The sequence below is a fragment of the Acromyrmex echinatior genome, chromosome 18 (genome assembly GCF_024713525.1).
Source record: "Acromyrmex echinatior isolate Ae372 chromosome 18, ASM2471352v2, whole genome shotgun sequence".
Lineage (NCBI taxonomy): Eukaryota > Metazoa > Arthropoda > Insecta > Hymenoptera > Formicidae > Acromyrmex > Acromyrmex echinatior.
In genome coordinates, this window is record NC_141869.1 from 1,986,391 (window position 1) to 2,004,532 (window position 18,142).

An 18,142-nucleotide genomic window follows, 5' to 3' on the forward strand; every position below is an offset into this window, starting at 1 on the left:
AACGGTTTTTTTTTATAAAAATATTGAGACTAAAACAAAAATATTTAGAAAAAAAAAGTAAAAGAGAAAAATTTTATGCTCGTTCCAAGCGAAATAAAACTTCTGGCATTCCGGGCGTCGTTTTACCAAACAACAATTTCAATTGATCGAATAATGCGTTTGTATTTATATTTCTTTTTACCTTCAATCCTTCGATCCTTTCAAAATCACAGCAGCTCCATTATTTCATAACGTAGATATAAATCCTGTTGTATTTGTAACGTTGTTTCAGGATAAAGGATGATCATACACACAATTACATATCGTTTAAAAAATATAATTTGTTACAACATATCTTACATCCTAAAGATATCGACTTGATTAAATTTTTTTAATAAACTTTACATCCTTTCTCATGTGTGAAACACGTTGTACATCTAAATGATACTTTTCACGTATTACATCTCTTAAAATTTCTTATCTAGATAGATTCGCTTTAAATTTTAATAAAAACGACAAGTTAGTTGCAGGAGCCCGTCACAATATACATAAATGTCTGGATAAATCAATCATTAAAGTTAAAAGTATAACAGACAAACAATATACATATAATGAGAAACGTATCTCTCGTACAAATAACGAAAAAAAAGGAAAAACTTAATATATACAGGAATCTTCATAAAATATTGAATTCAATAATCGCGAGTTTCCCAATAAAAAGTTTGAGCTGAATGCTTTATATCACTGACAAAATGGCACGTATATTCGATAATAATTTCTGTATATACTCGATATCGTATATGATCAATTATACACTTACTTTTATAATACGCAATTATAATTCCTGTTCTTGTAATTTGATTTGTTTACAACATGACGCCACAAAAATATTATAAACAAATTTCATAAAATTCTAAAATTTAATTCATCTATATCGCAATTTCCAGATATATCAAATTACAAATACTTAGAAAAATGATCTGTTGCCGCGCAATATGTAATCTGAAAAAAGAAATCAATTTAAATAAGAAAAGTTTAATATTTTTTTTTTTAAATAACAGAGAATAAACAAATCTTTACAAAGCAATTAATTCTAATTAATAATTTTTTTATTTTCATAATAGAATATTTTGATTTCGTTCAGATGTATTCGGATTGTAAGATAAACTTTTATGGGCTTTCTGTAATAAACCTAAGTTCTAAGTCTTAAGAAATTGACCAATCATAGTCAAATGTGAGAAGAATAATTGATTTTGATCGGTTAATTAAGACTACTGTTTTCCAGTAAAATATACTGGTAATATTATGTAACACATTCCGTACTTTCCAATTATACTTAACACAAATCGACACAATTGTATACAGCTAAAATGCTGTACGTCATTTTATATTACATGATATTCGTCATCTTATATCATTTCACGAATTTTTACATTTCATTACTATTTATTTTTTAAAGAGTGGTTCTCCGAAGAGGTTTTAAGATTATATTCAGATATATTTGAACATAGATATACCAGACCTTTTTTATTTCACCCTGATGGTAAAATAAAAAAGCAATGTTTTAGTTACAAGTCACCACTGTGTTGTATTACTGCGTCATACAGTATATAAGGGTGTTCTGTTGCTGGAAAGCAAAAGTAATGGCTTATTGAAGAAAGGCCATTAAATCTGAGTGGTTAATGACAGATTCTCTGCTGCAATTTGATAACAGTATCGAAAAAACAGTATCGAAAAAACAACTTTCTTAAGTAACAAAATTTAAACGTTGTTCGTGAAATGTCACGTAAAAACGTGTGACATAATTACGTTTTTGCAATTTTATATATTCACGAGTTTATATATACATATATATATGTATGTATATATATATATATATATATATATATATATATAATTTAAATGTATTCTGAGGTCAGATTATACTTGTACGTATAATTATAAATATATTTGCGCAACTTCTTTAAAACGTTCTACAATATAACATTACAATAAGATAATGATAACGACGATCACAGAGAGACGGTCTTTTGTCGTTGGAAGTACAACATTCATTTGTTTCGACGTTTTGTCGATATTATACTCAGGAAATCACTTTCTTGTAATAAGTACAATAGACGTAAAGCACCTGCAGTTTCACCTATTGATATTATTTGTAATCTTCGTGAAGTGTAACTTTCTTCTCGCCTCGAGCCTCGCTACGGCCTGCAACCTTTTTTTTTCGATCTCTTCCGCGGAACATCGTGTTGTGGGTTGTGAACCAGATTTTTTTGCCGTTTCCCGTGTATCGTTTTTTATATTACCGGTAGAATGATGCTTAACGAAATGATTACCATCGCTTTTTACCGCGCACCTGTTAACATCGGATCCACGCATTCGATTCATGCTATGTATTAATGAAATTGCTTTATTCTCAGCCTTACAATTTGTAACAATCGGTTTTGTACTTACGGAGGCACGCGAGCCTTTAGCACTCGCGTCCCGATTAACAGGTTGTTCTGACAAGCTCTTAGTTTTAAAAAATTTTCTATTCTGTAAGTAGTTAGCGTTAGATGTTTCAGGCTTTGTCATAGGTTTAAATGAGTCAGTGGATTTGACTTCCGACTTTAACGGCGCATTAGTCAAATGCTTATAATTGGCTTGGACTTTTGTGCTATCGTTTTTATGAGTTGAGGATACATCAGATTTCGGAAGTAATTTCTCTTCCTCAACGCACGACGCTAACCAATCGTCAAAAGAATCATTATGAAAATCATACAAATCTACCGTATTACTTTTTAGCAATTTTTTGTTATCACATGACTTTCTGGCAAAGGAACGTATTGTATTATTATTATTATTTGGACATGATTTATACGTATCTTTACTGTTCTGCACTGCAGAGTGTATACTAGAGTTTGCATCTCGTTTCAACTTTGAGTATGTCTTTAATGAACTATTGTCCCATAAGCGAACACTTCTTAATGGATTTTTAGAATTCTCACTGGAACTAGACTGTACAGATGTCTTATTGGATACGTCATTTTTGCATGAATCTTCTTTTTTGACCTGCAATTGAGTAGAATTCCCTCTTTCCAGCAAATTGAATTTCTTTTCTATCTCTTGAGTGCACCTAATTATATCATCGTCTACAGAATCATCAAATAAATCGTCATAAGTTCCACTAGTTTCCTTTTTGCTATGATCATTTGTTTCTTCGATATTATCATTTCTCTGTTCGTTATCGTTATTGCATTTTTCGACGCTATTCTGCTTGTCTTGAACTTTTGACATTTCTTCTTTGTCGCTTATGTTCGTTAACGTTGGCACTTCTTTCTTTTCGACACAATCATTCGAATGATTATTATCATTTTGCTTTATAACTCTCATTCTTTCGTTCAATGCCTGCAGCTCAGCTGCAAATTGTCCAATGTTTTCTATGTTTTCCATCTTGATAGTTTTTCTCTTGAGTGGCTTGTACAACAAAGGCGAGTTCGAAATCCTCTTCCTTTGCAGCAGTTTAGTACCCTTTGGAGTTTCACAGTGGACATTCTGTTTCTTGCTGCTGTTCTCAGGAGTCCTGCTCATAGAACTTTGCCAATCCCATGCAACCTCGTTACCACCTTCCTGAGTGAACGTAGGTAAGATCGGGCTTGGAGAATAATCAAAATCCGGAGATCCTTCTTTATCCGCATTTGTGTTTCGTTTCTTTGTGATTGGCGTGCTGTGACCAGAGGTTGATTGTTCTTGACAACTTCGAGGAGAGTCAATCTTCTTGTCATTTTTCTTATTTACCTTGTCACTCGTCGTCATTGCCACATTATCCACGCCTATGCGTAACACATGCACTTTTATTATAACGCTTATTATTACCTTAATAACAACAAAAAGAAGATAATTAAAGTAATTAAACAGAATTAACTATAGCTACCTCTTTTCGAATGCGATCTTTTTCCATTTCCAAAGTTTGCACATCTCATCATTTCACAGTTCGTTTATAATTTTTAAGTTCTCTATAATTCTGTATCTTTTTACGGTATTAGAGCTTCCAATTATTGGACGGTCAATCCTAACTTAAATTATAGACCGGCAAAGATTAAGGAGTATTCAAAATAAAAAGTTTACTTGTAGATCTTGATAAGAATCAATTCGATATTACTCCAATTTACTCGAAGAAGCGTTCATTGAGTGTCGTTTTCGAAGTAAAAATCAACATAACGTTATATAAACCAATATAAACAATCACAAATGCTAAGTTTGTTTGAACGAGTCTTAACTAATGTAAAGAGTAAACATAAACATGTTTTAAAGAGAACTGTTCGCTACGCCTCTGTGTACAAAACGTGCAACTAGAGTTTCACATTTATTTCGTGACGCTGTCGATAAATTATAATGTTTCTTTCTTATAACTATGATCGAAAGTAGATGTGGTTCGTGTCGGTACTAAATCCTCAGGAGCTTGATTCTGTATCTTGAAATAAGATAAAAATTACAAAAGTAAGTAAAATTTACTAGGTATTGGCCAATGAAATAATTAGCATTTTAGTAAATTAGCTCACTTTTATAATTTTCATCTCGTTTCAAGATACAGAATCGATCCCCTGAGGATATAGTATTGACACGAACCACATTTACTTTCGATCATACAATTTTATCGACAATAACAGAAAATATAACTAGTCATGTAGTTCCCAAATTGAAAATGGATGTATTGGAGGTAGTGTATGTACGGGCGATTTCGACGGTAACAGGAATAAAGGCTGGCATGGCCTCTCTCAGATTTACTCTCTGCTAGCACTCATATGACGTATGTAGGATGTATGATCAGTGACGTGCAGATGTGTTACCCGCCGGAAATATCCGTAGTTACGTTACGTAGTTCAATGTATAGATTTTGTACACATAGAGGCGCCAATAACGGATTCCATCTGATTCTGTTCAACGCGGGCAGTTTACTGCGTCTGTTCCCACGTCATCGTGATCATGTGTGTACATTAAACGTCCGCGTTGATCCGCGTAAGCGACGCGAGTGGACTCGAGGGTAACAATTGGAAAACAATGGAGGTGACGAGCTCAAGTGAGTTCAGATAAACAGTACATGTGATACTATTCGTTCAACTTCGTGTAATTTAACATAATCTTGGTTAGACTTTCAGGATGTGCTGAGCGAATTGGATAGCGTCATAAAAGACGCTACGTTTCTTAGTATCGACGGCGAGTTCACTGGTCTTATTGTAGGTCCAGATGGAGGCCAATTTGACACGCCGGCTCAGTATTATTCCAAGATCCGAGCGGGATCGATGAACTTTTTACTGATGCAGTTTGGTCTATCCGTCTTCACATACAATTCAGATACGCACAAGTGAGATATTATTAATTCTGTGTCTTATGCCATATTTCTATCATTAGCTTTAATCTTGATTTAATTTATTCTAATTCTTAGACCTAGAAAGAAAATTAAACTAGGATTAAAATTAATCTACATTAGTAGAAATGGATTTATTTATTACTAATTTAATTCAAGTGAACAAACATTTTTGAAAGTAGTGAAATTACATAAATGGAAAAAATGATAGGGCTTGTCTGTTCCAGATATTCACAGCGTTCTTATAATTTCTATGTGTTTCCTAAACCGATAAATCGCCAGGTTACAGACACTAGATTCATGTGCCAGTCATCATCTTTAATATTTCTGGCAAATAAAGACTTTGACTTCAATAAGCTATTCAAGCATGGCATACCTTATCTCACTGCTAGCGACGAGGAGAAGCTTGTCAAACGCTTGGAGGAGAAACGGAAAATAAAAGAGGAAAACTACGTAATTCCAATAACAGATACTGACAAACCTCAAATAGAAGAAATATGGTAAAACTACATCTTTTTGATTTACCATTTTCTTTAATTTAACAAGATAAAATTATGAGAAAAGCTCAAAGATTTGAGAGCTGTCTAAAAATTTTGACTGTATATCAGAAAATCTATAGTATATATAAATTTCAGTTCTAGAATAGAGAATTTTCTTGCCTCAGATGCAAAAGAGTTGACGATAGACCATTGTAATGGTTTTATGAGAAGACTGGTGCATCAGGAGGCACGGATCAGATGGCCTAACAAAATAATAGTTGAAAACAAAATGGAGAATGGCTGGCAATGTCTTTTAGTGCGGAGGGCAGGTACAAAGGAGGAAGAGGAAGAAAGGGAAAATCAGAAGCAGGAAAAGGAAAAACTAGAAGTTAAAGAAGCTGTAGGACTTAGCAATCTGATGAAAAAGATTGTAGAGTCTGTAAGTAAAGTTTTTAATTATAAATTAATACTTTAATAGGCAAATGTAGTGACCTCATAGTAAGTTTGTGATACAATATAAATATCATTTTTTTTTAATCTTCAAACTTTTTGTAAGCAACATTTTTTAAATATTTTTTTTTAATAAAGAGACAAGATATTGCTTCACTTATATGTACTTTTTTGATTTATTTATAATTATTTTTAAATGTATCTTAATTTTTTATTTCAGGAAAAAATAATAGTAGGTCATAACATGCTGTTAGATCTGTGTCATATTGTACATCAATTTTTTACATCTTTGCCAAAGGACTATTTAGAATTCAAGACCTTGCTTCATGGTTTGTTTCCTAAGTAAGGCGCAAATATTTAATATCATTTCATAAATATAATTATTTTATATCTTTTTATTCAAAACTTTTTAATTCTTTAATGAATCTCTTATAAATTGAGGCATTTATGGGATGAAGTTCAGAATCAAATCCAGAATCTGCTATGTGAATATTTATGTTTATAAAATTAGAATTTTCTTTGAATATTACTTGCTTTAATATTTAGAAATTAAAATTGTTGTAAAAATTTATCTCCTTTTCTTATCTAAGTTTGTTAGATACGAAAGTCATCTGTCAATCGCAGCATTTTAAAGAATTTGTGGGGTCGTCAAACTTGAACTTATTAATAGACATTGTGAGCAAGCCTCCTTTTTGCATTCCCGATATCGAGAACGTAGAAGGACGTAGTTATTCGATGTCAACAGAAAAGTATCATGAGGCAGGATACGATGCGTACATCACTGGTTTATGCTTTATTGCATTATCCAATTATCTTGGTCAGTACAATATATCAGGTACAAATATCATAATGATTATTATCGATACTGTTATTTATTTTAGAAGTAATTAATATTAAAAATATATATTTTGATAGAGTAGATGTGTTTCTTTTTTATATTCATCAATATTTTTTATGTTGATTAATTATGTACATTGCTGGATAAATTAAATTCGTGATAAATTATTTTATAATAAGTATATATTGGATTGTTGCTTATTTCAGGCAAATTACAACACATTGAAAATGCTACGGTATTAGCGAATTCACCGTTACTTTATCCTTTTCTCAACAAGTGAGTATATTTTATATCAATAAAAAATAATATATAGTTTATACTTTTTACCTTTATATATAATTAAATAAAAAGGTAAAAAGTCTAAATTTTATAGGAATATAAAATATTATTTATATATAATTATAATTATTTTATTAGTAATCATTTTTTTGTATAGAATTCCTGTACCAAGACTGAAAGATTTTCCGTATATAAATTTGGTAGGAAAAGATCGTAAGTATATTTAGTGTTACTAAAAAATAATATTACAATATTATTGAAAAGTGATGCATTACTTTTATTTAATGATATATCTTTTTCTAGCAAATCCTAGCAGAGAACACGTGTTTCACCTTACATTCCCCAAAGAATGGAAACATACGGACATCATTCAACTCTTTATTCCCTTTGGTAAGTATAATATTACATCTAGAGTACAAAACGATAACTTTCTTTTTTTATACAAATAAGACACGAATTGACATAGATTACATAGAAGATATGCATGAAGGATATAATGAATTTCTTCTTCTTTTTGTTTACAGGAGGCGGATACATTTCATGGTTATCCGACACATCCGCATATGTAGGCTTATATCGTCGTGATCAGGCTGGTGTCGCGATGACAAGCTTGTCCAAGGAAACTGTATACAAAATACAGACATATACAGAATATCAAGCCACCTTGCAAGCCAGTGCCTCTCCTGAGGACCGCAAACGGAAATTATCACCATCAAAGTAAGTTATTGTATAGATTTTATTATAACATTTAGCGTAATTCAATTTACAAATGCTTCCACAAATGTTAACGTTAACTCTCAGATCTTCTACTAAATTTTTTACATATACGTTTTTTAAATATTTCCTATCCATTATACATTCAGGTAATTTTACTAATCAAAATTTATACTCTTGGATGATTCTTGTTTTTGAACTAATAAAGCTAACTTTTTCTAATTTAGAGAAAATACAAAATTTTGTAAGAATTTTGTATTGCTCTTTTGCGATATGGATATATATGTTTACGTAATGCAATCTTGGAAATCATACGCATTCATGTTCCAAAAATGAACGGTCTCTATCGCAATTTATTTTCTGCCGCAAGCTATCACGTTCATGCGAGATGTATTAAACGCAAGGATGAATAACGCGTTACAGGTCCGCTATGATTTCCAAGATGATAGAGAGAGAAGAGGGGAAGGGAGGGAGAGAGAGAGAGAGAGAGAGAGAGAGAGAGAGAGAGAGAGAGAGAGAGAGAGAGAGAGAGAGAGAGAGAGAGAGGAAATCCTAGGCAGCCTCCTAGGATTTCCTGTACACGAGAGATTTGCATAGGGCTATAGACCTTCTGAATTAATGCACGCGACGCTCTCTCTCTCTCTCTCTCTCTCTCTCACTTCTATAGGCCTATTTAGTGTTCTTCCTCTTCTCTCTTTTCCCTTCAGTTTCCTCTCACTCTGCCTGGGCTTTTTACTCTTCCTTCTCCTCCTCTTGCCTTGGTCCGGTTTGTGAAGTATCATCGTCGTATGAGTGACTAGTTGTCTATGGGAATTGCTTTGAATGATGTACGCGTGAAATCATCTGAATCGTTTAATGCTCTTGTTCCGATTTTTTATACTTTATATAAAACTACGATTACATTATGTCAATGTAAAGAATTCTAATTAGATTCGCGGTCATTTTTATTTTTTAAATATAATTAGATTACCTAGTAATCTGAGGTATGTTTAATAATTTGATGATACAAGTCACACACACACAAAGAAATATTATATATATTATAGAATTATTAAAATATAAAATATATTATTCGTAGAAACATTTTTTTAAGAAAAGAATTAAAGATTTTTTTTACGAGTACTTTTTCGAACGACTGTAAGTAGTCAATCGTGCGTTTAAAACGACGCGTCTATGAGAAACTCTTTAACGAGGTACTGCCAGCCGCGGTAATCAATACACCGGGCACATGTTCCAGTCAACTGTCGTTAGCCGCGGTCTTCGTTCGTCGAGCACACAAGTCGTATATACATATATACATATTATGTATATATATATATATATATATATATGTATATATATATATATATATATATATATATATATATCGTTTCCGTTTAACCAACTGCAGTCTCTCTGCCGCATTGTAGTTACAACACTGCTCAGTCTCGCGGGCGACACGATATTAATGAATCGCCCACGTGCTCGCAATCACCGTGCTCGTAACTCTCCCCGCTGCGTTGCGCGTGCACGCGTTTCCTTGCTGCGAAACGAAACGACATCAACATCAGATGACAAGGAGCTCGCGGCCACAACCGGGACAGACGGATGACATTTCTAGGAAGAGTAGAATGGTCATTGAGAGGACATGGCATTTACAATCGGTCGATTTAAATTCTAACAACAAGAGGAATTGTTAGTCTACCTAGGAATGATCTTTCCGGACGAAAGGGGAAAAAATGATTCTTTTGATCAGCATTGTTGCACTCCAAATCCAAACGTGTAACAAATGACTTTGTATACGTGTGCGATTTAATTTTCCGCATAAAAATAATACTATGTTACATGTTTAAATACGGAAATCCATATTTGTATGCAGTATAGTATTTTTTAATGTTATTGCTAAATCATGTACATATATGAACTTATTTATTATACACTTGGATTTGTAGTTGAGAGATAAGATAGATGCTTAGATCCACGAAGGAAATTGCAACATATATCCATTAAGTTTAATCTTGGTTCAACATACTTTTTATCCTCTTCTAAGTTCTAAGAAAAAGATAAAGAATTTATTAAACCGAGATTAATGTTAATCTACATTGTTAGAAACGGGCATTAGAAAAAGATAAAGAGTAAATTGAACTGAGATTAAAGTTAATTTTACATTGGTAGAACCGGGCCTTAATGGATGAAGAACCGAGTGTTTAACATCGACATCGAGAGGCAGGCACCTCGGGCGCACGAACCGTGGATGTAATCGCGAAAGAGAGAGGGACTAACCGACCGACGAACCGACCGATCGCTCGCTCACTCGCTCGCGGTTGTGCATTATTGGCATTATCGTACATTACGCCCGTGGAATTTACTCGGCGCGCGTGTCGGAGCCGCTCGCGGAACTGTTGCTGCGAGGCTCGCGACTTATGAATATGCAGCATCACGTGCGCGCGTCACGTACACGACGCACGTGTGCGTGTTCTTGTTAAATATAGCCGATATTGCAGGATATCAAGAGTTGAGGGATGTAAACGGTAGGATCTTCGTGAACGAGACAGGAGTACTTTTTACACGCGACACTGTCGGCGTCCGTCGATCGATTTTTCGCAGCGATTATATACTTGCCACGCTGACGGAAATTCTTTTTTCATTCGCGTTACATGAGGGAATTGTTCGCAGGAAGGATGTGAAGGATGACGAGACATCGACGACAAACGGCGTGAAGCCACCGGAGGACGATGACGACGAGTGGCAAGTTGCTACGGGTAGGTATTACACGCTCTTTTTATTCTTGCGCTTTGAATCAACCGCCCGATTTGTCTCGTACAGGTAAAAGACGCAAGAAACGCAAGGAGCAAACGACTACCGTCGTAGTCAGCAAGAAAGCTTTCGAGGAAAACGATGCTTGGAACTAACTACGGTGTTCCGGAGAACATCACGTTGAGCGGCATGAAATGCAGCATGATATGCATCAATTGCATATACATAATACGTAACACAACAGCGCTAAAACGTGCTGAATAAAAAGAAAAAGGAAAAAAAATTCTTTGATTTCACTGACCTCCATTTCTAATCACTAAATGAATGTCATTATCGTGATATATATTTATAGATATGTTTAATTCCTTAATAAATCCTCCTTTCTGATAACATCTGAACACATTTTTATCTATGAGTTAACGTAACACCATGGCATGTTGCTAGATTTACATTACCGTTTAAATATCTGTTGCTTTATTTTATATGTGCTTATATAAACTCAGCATTTTTCAAATTTCATTATGAAAGTACAATCCTTTCCGTTACGTTTTAAATATTTTATTTCATCATGATTTATGCAAAAATTCAATTTAAAAAATTGTCATGTTTTATAAATATGGAGATAAATGTGCACTTATTTGATATTTTCTTTATTCGAGTCATATAACGTATCATAGTTTTTTTGAGTTTACAATCTCAATTCTGACAATCGACCTTGATGAGAATCTTTATATTTGGTAACTGTGTAAACCGCGGCGACTACAATCGATGTGTTGATAGTTTTTTCATTTAGCGTTCGTTTGTATCAGCTAGCAATAGTTTCGGCTGGAAGGTATCAGTGGATGGACGGTGTGGAGTGTATCATTTGGAATCTTACAAAGGTAATATTCTAATAAAAAGGAAACATTTGCAAAAGTAAAGTATCATACAGAACGAATCATTTTGTATACACAGAACTTTATTTCCGAATAATTTTAAATCTGTTTATATTAGATCTAACAATTTTTAATAATACACAACTTAAAATTTGAATTAATTATAATTAAAAGTGAAATTTTGATATTATAATTTTTAAAATTAAGTTAATAATAAATTGAAATAAATTAATAATTATTCGCAAATTAGACGCAAGATTGTTGATATTGGAAGTAAAATAACTTGAAACGGACGCATATGTTATTGTGAATTCAGTTATCTTTAACAATACCCGACATCAGTACGGGCTGTATTTATTGTATATCATAGCATATAATATATCAAATATTATAGCATGTAATACATAATTTACATTTGACCATGTTGATCACTTTTTTCTATTCCCTCTGTAATTTTAACTGGATTCGAGTTAAATAAATAACATTATCACAAAATTACTAGCTGCATAAACTCGTAATACGTTATAGGAATCACGTTGAAAGATGAATGGATTCCTGCTGGATTTGCAAAATCTTGATTGGCAGAATCAAGAGATTGCCAATGACACCCCTCTGCGCGGTGATCATCCGAGATTACGCAGAACCGGGTTGAATGGTACAAAATCGGTGAGTCCAATAGATCATCCTCCATGTTGTTGCGATGCGTTGGACTCCTTTGGGATTTCCAAGGGCATTGCGTTTATTTCGTGTCGAGGCACATGCCGCATAGAAACCCCAAAGCTGCCTCAACAAACTCGTTTCGAAAGTCTACGCCTCATTTCGTTAATAATTAATTCTCAAATCGGGTTTCAGACGTACTTAGTCTGCAGCAAATATCTTCTACACTATATTGAAATAAAAAATATTGCTATTTGTTACTAATATTAAATAATATTAAAATATCAATGTAATTAATAATAAAATTTAAAAAGCCAACATATAATAGCATACATAAATTAATCGAGTCCTTGATTAATAGAATAATAAATAATAATTAAACTTCTTTTGTAAATATATAGCTAAAACAGTTTTCATTTAATTACGATTTTAATAGCATTTAACAAACTTGCATCTTTGACATTTCGAAGAAATTAGCTGTAATAAATTTTGCAAAAAAATTAACAGATGCAAAAAAAAAACAGCTAAGAAACGCGGAGATTGTTGGATAGTAATTGCTGCGAGAATTATTAATTACGATCAGATTTATTGTATAGGTCAGTATTTTATCTCCGACTTTCCCGTTCACTGCAGGTGATCGACGTATGACACATGCACATTTAAAGATACGCACTAACAGATTGAAACCTAAATTAACCCGCACACACTATTCTGTTGTATTCTACATTATTCATACATCAAACTTTATTTCATTCTCTATATTGAGTATTTGACTTTTATAAACTTTTTCTAGAGATTTCAGAAATGATCAGAGAGGATCTCGAAAATCATTTTAAAAACTTTTAATGAACATTCAAATAACGACATCTTCTGGATGTATCTTTCATTCTGACAAATTAATTTGAAATGACAGCTGTCGTTTTCTCTCTATTATATATTAGGCCTGTTCTTTTTGGCTACTTTTGCACTAGTTCATCTTTTTTCTTCTTCTTTTCTCTTGAAGAGAAAAGGAAGAAAAATGAATTGACTTATAATTATTCGAGCATTGACAAATATATAGGAATATTATTGCAATTGTAAACATCAATTATTAATTTTTTTTCTTCTCAAAGAGAGATATTTACGTAATAGCAATTATCGACAAAATAAATTTTCCTTCTTACATTTCTCATGCATCTACGTTATTATTGTTTAGACATAAACGTATATTGTCATATAATAAAAGGTTTACCGTTGTCTCAGAGATGGAGATGCTTTGCTTTAAGATTTAGGAAAATTATCACTGGAGTTTCTTTCGAAGAGACACCAGTTTCTTACGTCGAAGACAACTTGGGACTTAGCAGGCCAGTAGGATTCAAACGTAGCCACCACAGGACCACTAAGGCCCAAATCATCCCCAACACTTTCCGCCCTTGCCATCCGCTGCGCAAATGTTCTGACATCTGAAAAAAAAGATTTCAAAAGCAATTATTTACTCGCAAAACTTCTTCGAAGGTTGCGTTTGTACGCGCCACACAATTCAATTTCTCATATATTTCTCATGCAAGTTCAATTAAATGAAAGAAGAAATGATTAAATGACATTAAGACTATTTTTTAAACGATCTACACGGAAAATGATATTAAATAGTATTAATAGGCGATAGCAATGTAATTAACAATCTTATTAATTCGATGACAGTTTTAAAACAAATAGACCACGTTCTTGTTTTAATAAAATGTTTAATTAATATTTAATTACCATTCAATTAAAATTAGAAGCATCAACATTTTTACTCGCTAAAAGGATCAAGCAAATAAATTATTATAAAAATAAAAAAAATGATAAAAAATTAAATAATTCATCAGTATGCATATAGTATGGATATAACTATTAATTATTAAGAAGTCAAAATATTTTAAAATCCTATCTTTTTTTTTTCACTAAAAATATAATAATATTAATCTAAAAAATAGAAACGGTCAGTAATAAGATTGATCGGTATTTCTAGTATTAATAAAATTTATTTTCAATAAGATTATTATTAGTTAATGATGTTAATACATCAATTTTTTTCACGTATTACAATTTTGCGTGATGCAAAATATGAAAACTTTTCGGAAGTTTAAAATACATACACACACATATATATATATATATATATATATATATATAATGCAAATATTAGGCTATATTAAAATATATAAAATCATTTATACATTTTAACAATTATAAATAGAACTATGTTCTGAAAAATCATGCGTTCGCAGATCGTTTAACATAAATACATTTATGTTAAAATACAATATACAACTTTTTAGACGATTGTAATTTATTGTATGATAAATTACGCGAGAGAGTTACGGAAAGAAAGTATCAAGTTTCTTCCTCCAATATCTGTTTCTTTTTCTTCTTTAATTTCTGCAAGATAAAATGTTTTCTGACATTGCCACATTCAAATACGTCGGAAGCGTTTAATGACCGTTCGTCTTATTCATTACGTTAAGTACTCAGAAGTGCATCTAGTCATCCACGGCGATTTTATGCACGCCATCAAATAACGGGTGTGCCGGAAGCGTTATCGGGAGGACGAGATAAAAGGTGGCTGAGGATGCACGCGAGAGATACTCGCGATCCTTCGTTTGCGTTGATACGGAACGATGCGTCCAGTTTTCTGGTTACTGATGTCATTACACTTCGTGGACGAACGATAAATAAATAATAGGTGTAAAAAGACCGCTTAAGAGAATGGGAAGTTTTAAACGGTACGACGTATAGGAGTTGATTGGTTTAACTAGTTTGCGAAATTTTATACAATTTTTTATACAATGACTTATCTTCTTTAGCAAACCTTTAACTTTAAATCTTCGAATGTGTAATACATTTTTCTTTTTGTAGAGTAAGATTTTAAAGATATCTCATGGTGAAAAAAATTATACAATAAAAACATAAATTCTCAAATAAAATTATAAATTCTCTCTCTCTCTCTCTCTTTACGGCAAGAATAATTTTGCCGTGAAGAAATCTAAAAATTTAGACAGACACAGGATCTGAAAATAATTTTGTTGAACTATCAAAATAATTATGTAGGAAATTTAAACATGATGAGCAATGTTGCGAAAAGTTTTAACATTCTAACAACCAGTTTGAACATTCTACATAATTTATTTTGATAGCCTAACGAAATTATTTTTAGATCTGATTAATAAATACTTTAGCAAAACTGTTCTTCCGTGTTGTTATTACGGATTACGTTCTAAAATTTGCAAAAATCTGATAAATAGCGATAAGAGTTGAGTTAAAGAAATTAATTAGCATAGTCAATTCTCTTTTTTTAATTCTCTCATTAATTAATGTATTCAATTCTTCCTCGGTAAAAAAAGCATTCTGAATGACTTTTTGACTGTTCTATAGAGAGTAGTTCAAGAAAATAGTTTCTGATTCGTCACTAGCCTGAGACATTATAACAAAATGCAAATTAACGAAGCCGTTGGTTAAAATAATTAAAGAAAGTTTATACTCTCCCTCTTGCATCGCGTAAGCTTGTATATTTTTCGATAAAAAAGCATATAACCGAAAAAATACGATATTTAAGACATCATCGTTTCGATTAAATAGGCAACAGTCAATGTTCAATTATCTCGAAATATCGCGACGATTTAATGATTAAAATTATAGTAAGCTTAATTTTTTCCGCCATTTTGTGACCTATACAACTCATTTTTAATCGAGCGAGCTTCTTGGAAAATATTCAAGAGGCGGATGGAAGAATCATGTTTCCTTTCTCCGGCCGATTCGCGAAATCGCTTGTGCTACATCAAATTCTAGAAATCAATCTAGAATTCTACATTGATAAGCAAATGGGAAGGGAGGAAACAGGGGGATGAGAGTAAATCGATGTGGAGGACGCTGGGTGATATGGAGCAGCGTGTCGGTCCGACGAATAATGTCGGCACGGATGATTCACGTGGGCCAGGTCCAGACTCTTGCGGAAAGGGTTGGGTTTCAAGGTTGATTTCTGTTGACAACACCGATCGTGTCACTGGAAATCGGAATTTATGCAGAATAATTGTTATCGGAAGGGAAGGAGGATAATTGCCGATTATTAGCGATGAACGGCAATCGTCGTTGCACCCCATTTTCGTTTTTTTATCCGTTCGCAGGCTGTTTCGTCCCTCGGAGCTCCGACTTTTCGGTGATGCGAAGCGTTTCAAATCAGCGTCCGCGTAACCGATCTGAATTGGCACTCGAATAAAAAAAAAAAGGAAAAAAAAAACGAGAGCGCATCGCACAGATCGGCGCGAACGTCCACGTCAAGCGTTCCAACCCGCGTTCGATGTCGCGTCTACTCACTCGCTCTTCCCTCCTCTCCTCTCCTCTCCTCTCCTCTCCTCTTGACTGCGCCGCGGCGGCGGTGGCACGTCCACGTGCGATGCATCGACGTGCTGCGGCGTCTTGTACGCAGGTGCGAAACGCGCATCGCCGAGCCCTCATTTCGTCGCGCTCGACGCTCGACGACGCTCGGCGTCGTGCAGAGGCGTCGCCGCCGGTAAGGGAAGGCGCGACGGAGGTAAGGAGGAAAATCCCACGGAGAACGGAAGAACGGACGCGGTGGTTAACGACGAGGGCGGTTTCCTTCGCACACACCAGAGAGACGCACACCACTGACGCCGGGGTCGACACGGGAACTTTTTCGCACACCACCACCCGCCACTGCCGCCGCCGTCGTCACCGCCGCCGCCGGCGTCGCCGTCTCGCCATCGCCATCGTCATCGCCACCGCCGCCGCCGCCGCAGCCGCCGCCGCCGCCGCCGCCGCCGCAGCCGTCGTTGCCACGCACGGCAACATTTTTGCGCCACACGCACCGCGTGCGTACGTGCGTGCGTGCGTACTGTTCGTCTCTTTTTTCGACCTCTCACCCGATGATGGAGGGAGAGAGCGGAAAATCGATCGAGCTGACGACCCTTCTTCTTTTACGTGCCTCGATAGCGCAGAAAAGCGGCTGGACCACACCCTACGACCTATCGTGACGCTTTGCTGATCGACCGACCAGTCAGCTTCGTCTTCCAGGACCTAAGGGTGGACCCTTTACCCTTTGTGTATCCATGCTGCCGCGGTTCGGGGGATGGGGTTGAAAACCGGAGGAGGCATGGTTACCATGCGCTTATAAGGGAAGAAAGGCGAGGACGAGCGCGAGGCAGATAAAATCCTCCCTTTCCCCGTATAATCTTCCTTCCTAATCGAAAGTACCGTGTTTGTTAAAGGAGGGATCTCGAATTTTATTCCATGGGACGCAGCCGAACGGAAGGGCCCTAATTCGAAAGGCCGCGTTCGAACTTTAGGACACGCTTAATAATGTAATATTAACAATACTCTCTCGATCAAAGAATTATTGTACTTTGTAAACGCGGAATCGTTTAACTTCTGTTGCCAGTTGACGAGTTTAAATATACTCTCTAAATTCTTTGGAGTCTAAAGAGTGAAAATTGAGCCAGTCTTGAAAAAGAGTGGCTCAATTTTCAATCTTTAAGAGAGAGATTTCACTCTTTAGAGTGACAATTCACTTTAAAAGTTCTAGAGAGTAAATTTATGCGGGAAATAGAACAACGTTGGGTGTGTGAGAAAGTGAAACATTATTTATAAATTAGCTCTCTAATATATAACAAATAAGAAAAATGATGGAATTTTAAATAAAATTCGAATTCTCTATCTCTAATAACGCACACTAATACATTAAATCGATGAAATTTGCCAGTCTATTAAAACTGATTCGTATTGACGAATTAATAATTTAAGAAATCTCGAGAAATTT

General features: G+C 34.4%; 3 protein-coding genes across 8 annotated transcripts in view; 2 read left to right on the forward strand and 1 right to left on the reverse strand.

Annotated features, from left to right (window-relative positions):
- Positions 1–300: 300 nt before the first annotated feature.
- LOC105147705 (uncharacterized) lies at positions 301–4,276 on the reverse strand. 2 transcript variants are annotated; one of them, XM_087415678.1, is made up of 2 exons: positions 3,890–4,276; positions 301–3,806 (listed from the first exon to the last, which is right to left on the reverse strand). In XM_087415678.1, exons 1-2 carry the CDS (start codon positions 3,939–3,941, stop codon positions 2,116–2,118), a joined length of 1,743 nt encoding a protein of 580 aa, XP_087271804.1. In that variant the 5' UTR covers positions 3,942–4,276; the 3' UTR covers positions 301–2,115. The 2 variants fall into 2 exon arrangements, with proteins under 2 accessions (XP_087271804.1, XP_011057201.1); XM_011058899.2 differs by having other exon boundaries at positions 301–3,788; positions 3,890–4,274.
- Positions 4,277–4,742: 466 nt separating this feature from the next.
- On the forward strand, positions 4,743–11,102 carry LOC105147704 (poly(A)-specific ribonuclease PARN). Of its 4 annotated transcripts, none has more exons than XM_011058896.2 (12): positions 4,743–5,035; positions 5,107–5,320; positions 5,551–5,823; positions 5,959–6,241; positions 6,473–6,594; positions 6,843–7,087; positions 7,297–7,366; positions 7,527–7,582; positions 7,673–7,759; positions 7,894–8,086; positions 10,739–10,824; positions 10,889–11,102. In XM_011058896.2, the coding sequence occupies exons 1-12, from the start codon at positions 5,017–5,019 to the stop codon at positions 10,972–10,974; spliced, it is 1,734 nt and encodes a 577-aa protein (XP_011057198.1). In that variant the 5' UTR covers positions 4,743–5,016; the 3' UTR covers positions 10,975–11,102. The 4 variants fall into 4 exon arrangements, with proteins under 4 accessions (XP_011057198.1, XP_011057200.1, XP_087271806.1 ...); XM_011058898.2 differs by having other exon boundaries at positions 5,115–5,320; positions 5,535–5,823; XM_087415680.1 differs by having other exon boundaries at positions 5,115–5,320.
- A 251-nt stretch (positions 11,103–11,353) lies between these two features.
- LOC105147703 (protein cortex) overlaps positions 11,354–18,142 on the forward strand; it is a 45,405-nt gene continuing 38,616 nt past the window's right edge. Inside the window, exons 1-2 of one of the 2 annotated variants that reach the window (XM_087415681.1) lie at positions 11,354–11,700; positions 12,223–12,360. In XM_087415681.1, coding sequence (XP_087271807.1) covers positions 12,238–12,360 — 123 coding nt within the window. In that variant the 5' untranslated portion in view covers positions 11,354–11,700; positions 12,223–12,237. Of the gene's footprint in view, positions 12,361–18,142 lie in introns of both variants that reach the window. The other variant, XM_011058894.2, reaches the window with a different exon arrangement.

Coding starts and splice junctions, on each gene's coding strand:
- LOC105147705 (XM_087415678.1), bottom strand. CDS start 3,941: ATGATGAGATGTGCAAACTTTGGAAATGGAAAAAGATCGCATTCGAAA. Junction 3,807..3,889: donor AAGATCGCATTCGAAAAGAG/GTAGCTATAGTT, acceptor TTATAATAAAAG/TGCATGTGTTACGCATAGGC.
- LOC105147704 (XM_011058896.2), top strand. Junction 6,595..6,842: donor CTTCATGGTTTGTTTCCTAA/GTAAGGCGCAAA, acceptor TTCTTATCTAAG/TTTGTTAGATACGAAAGTCA. Junction 10,825..10,888: donor CGAGTGGCAAGTTGCTACGG/GTAGGTATTACA, acceptor TGTCTCGTACAG/GTAAAAGACGCAAGAAACGC.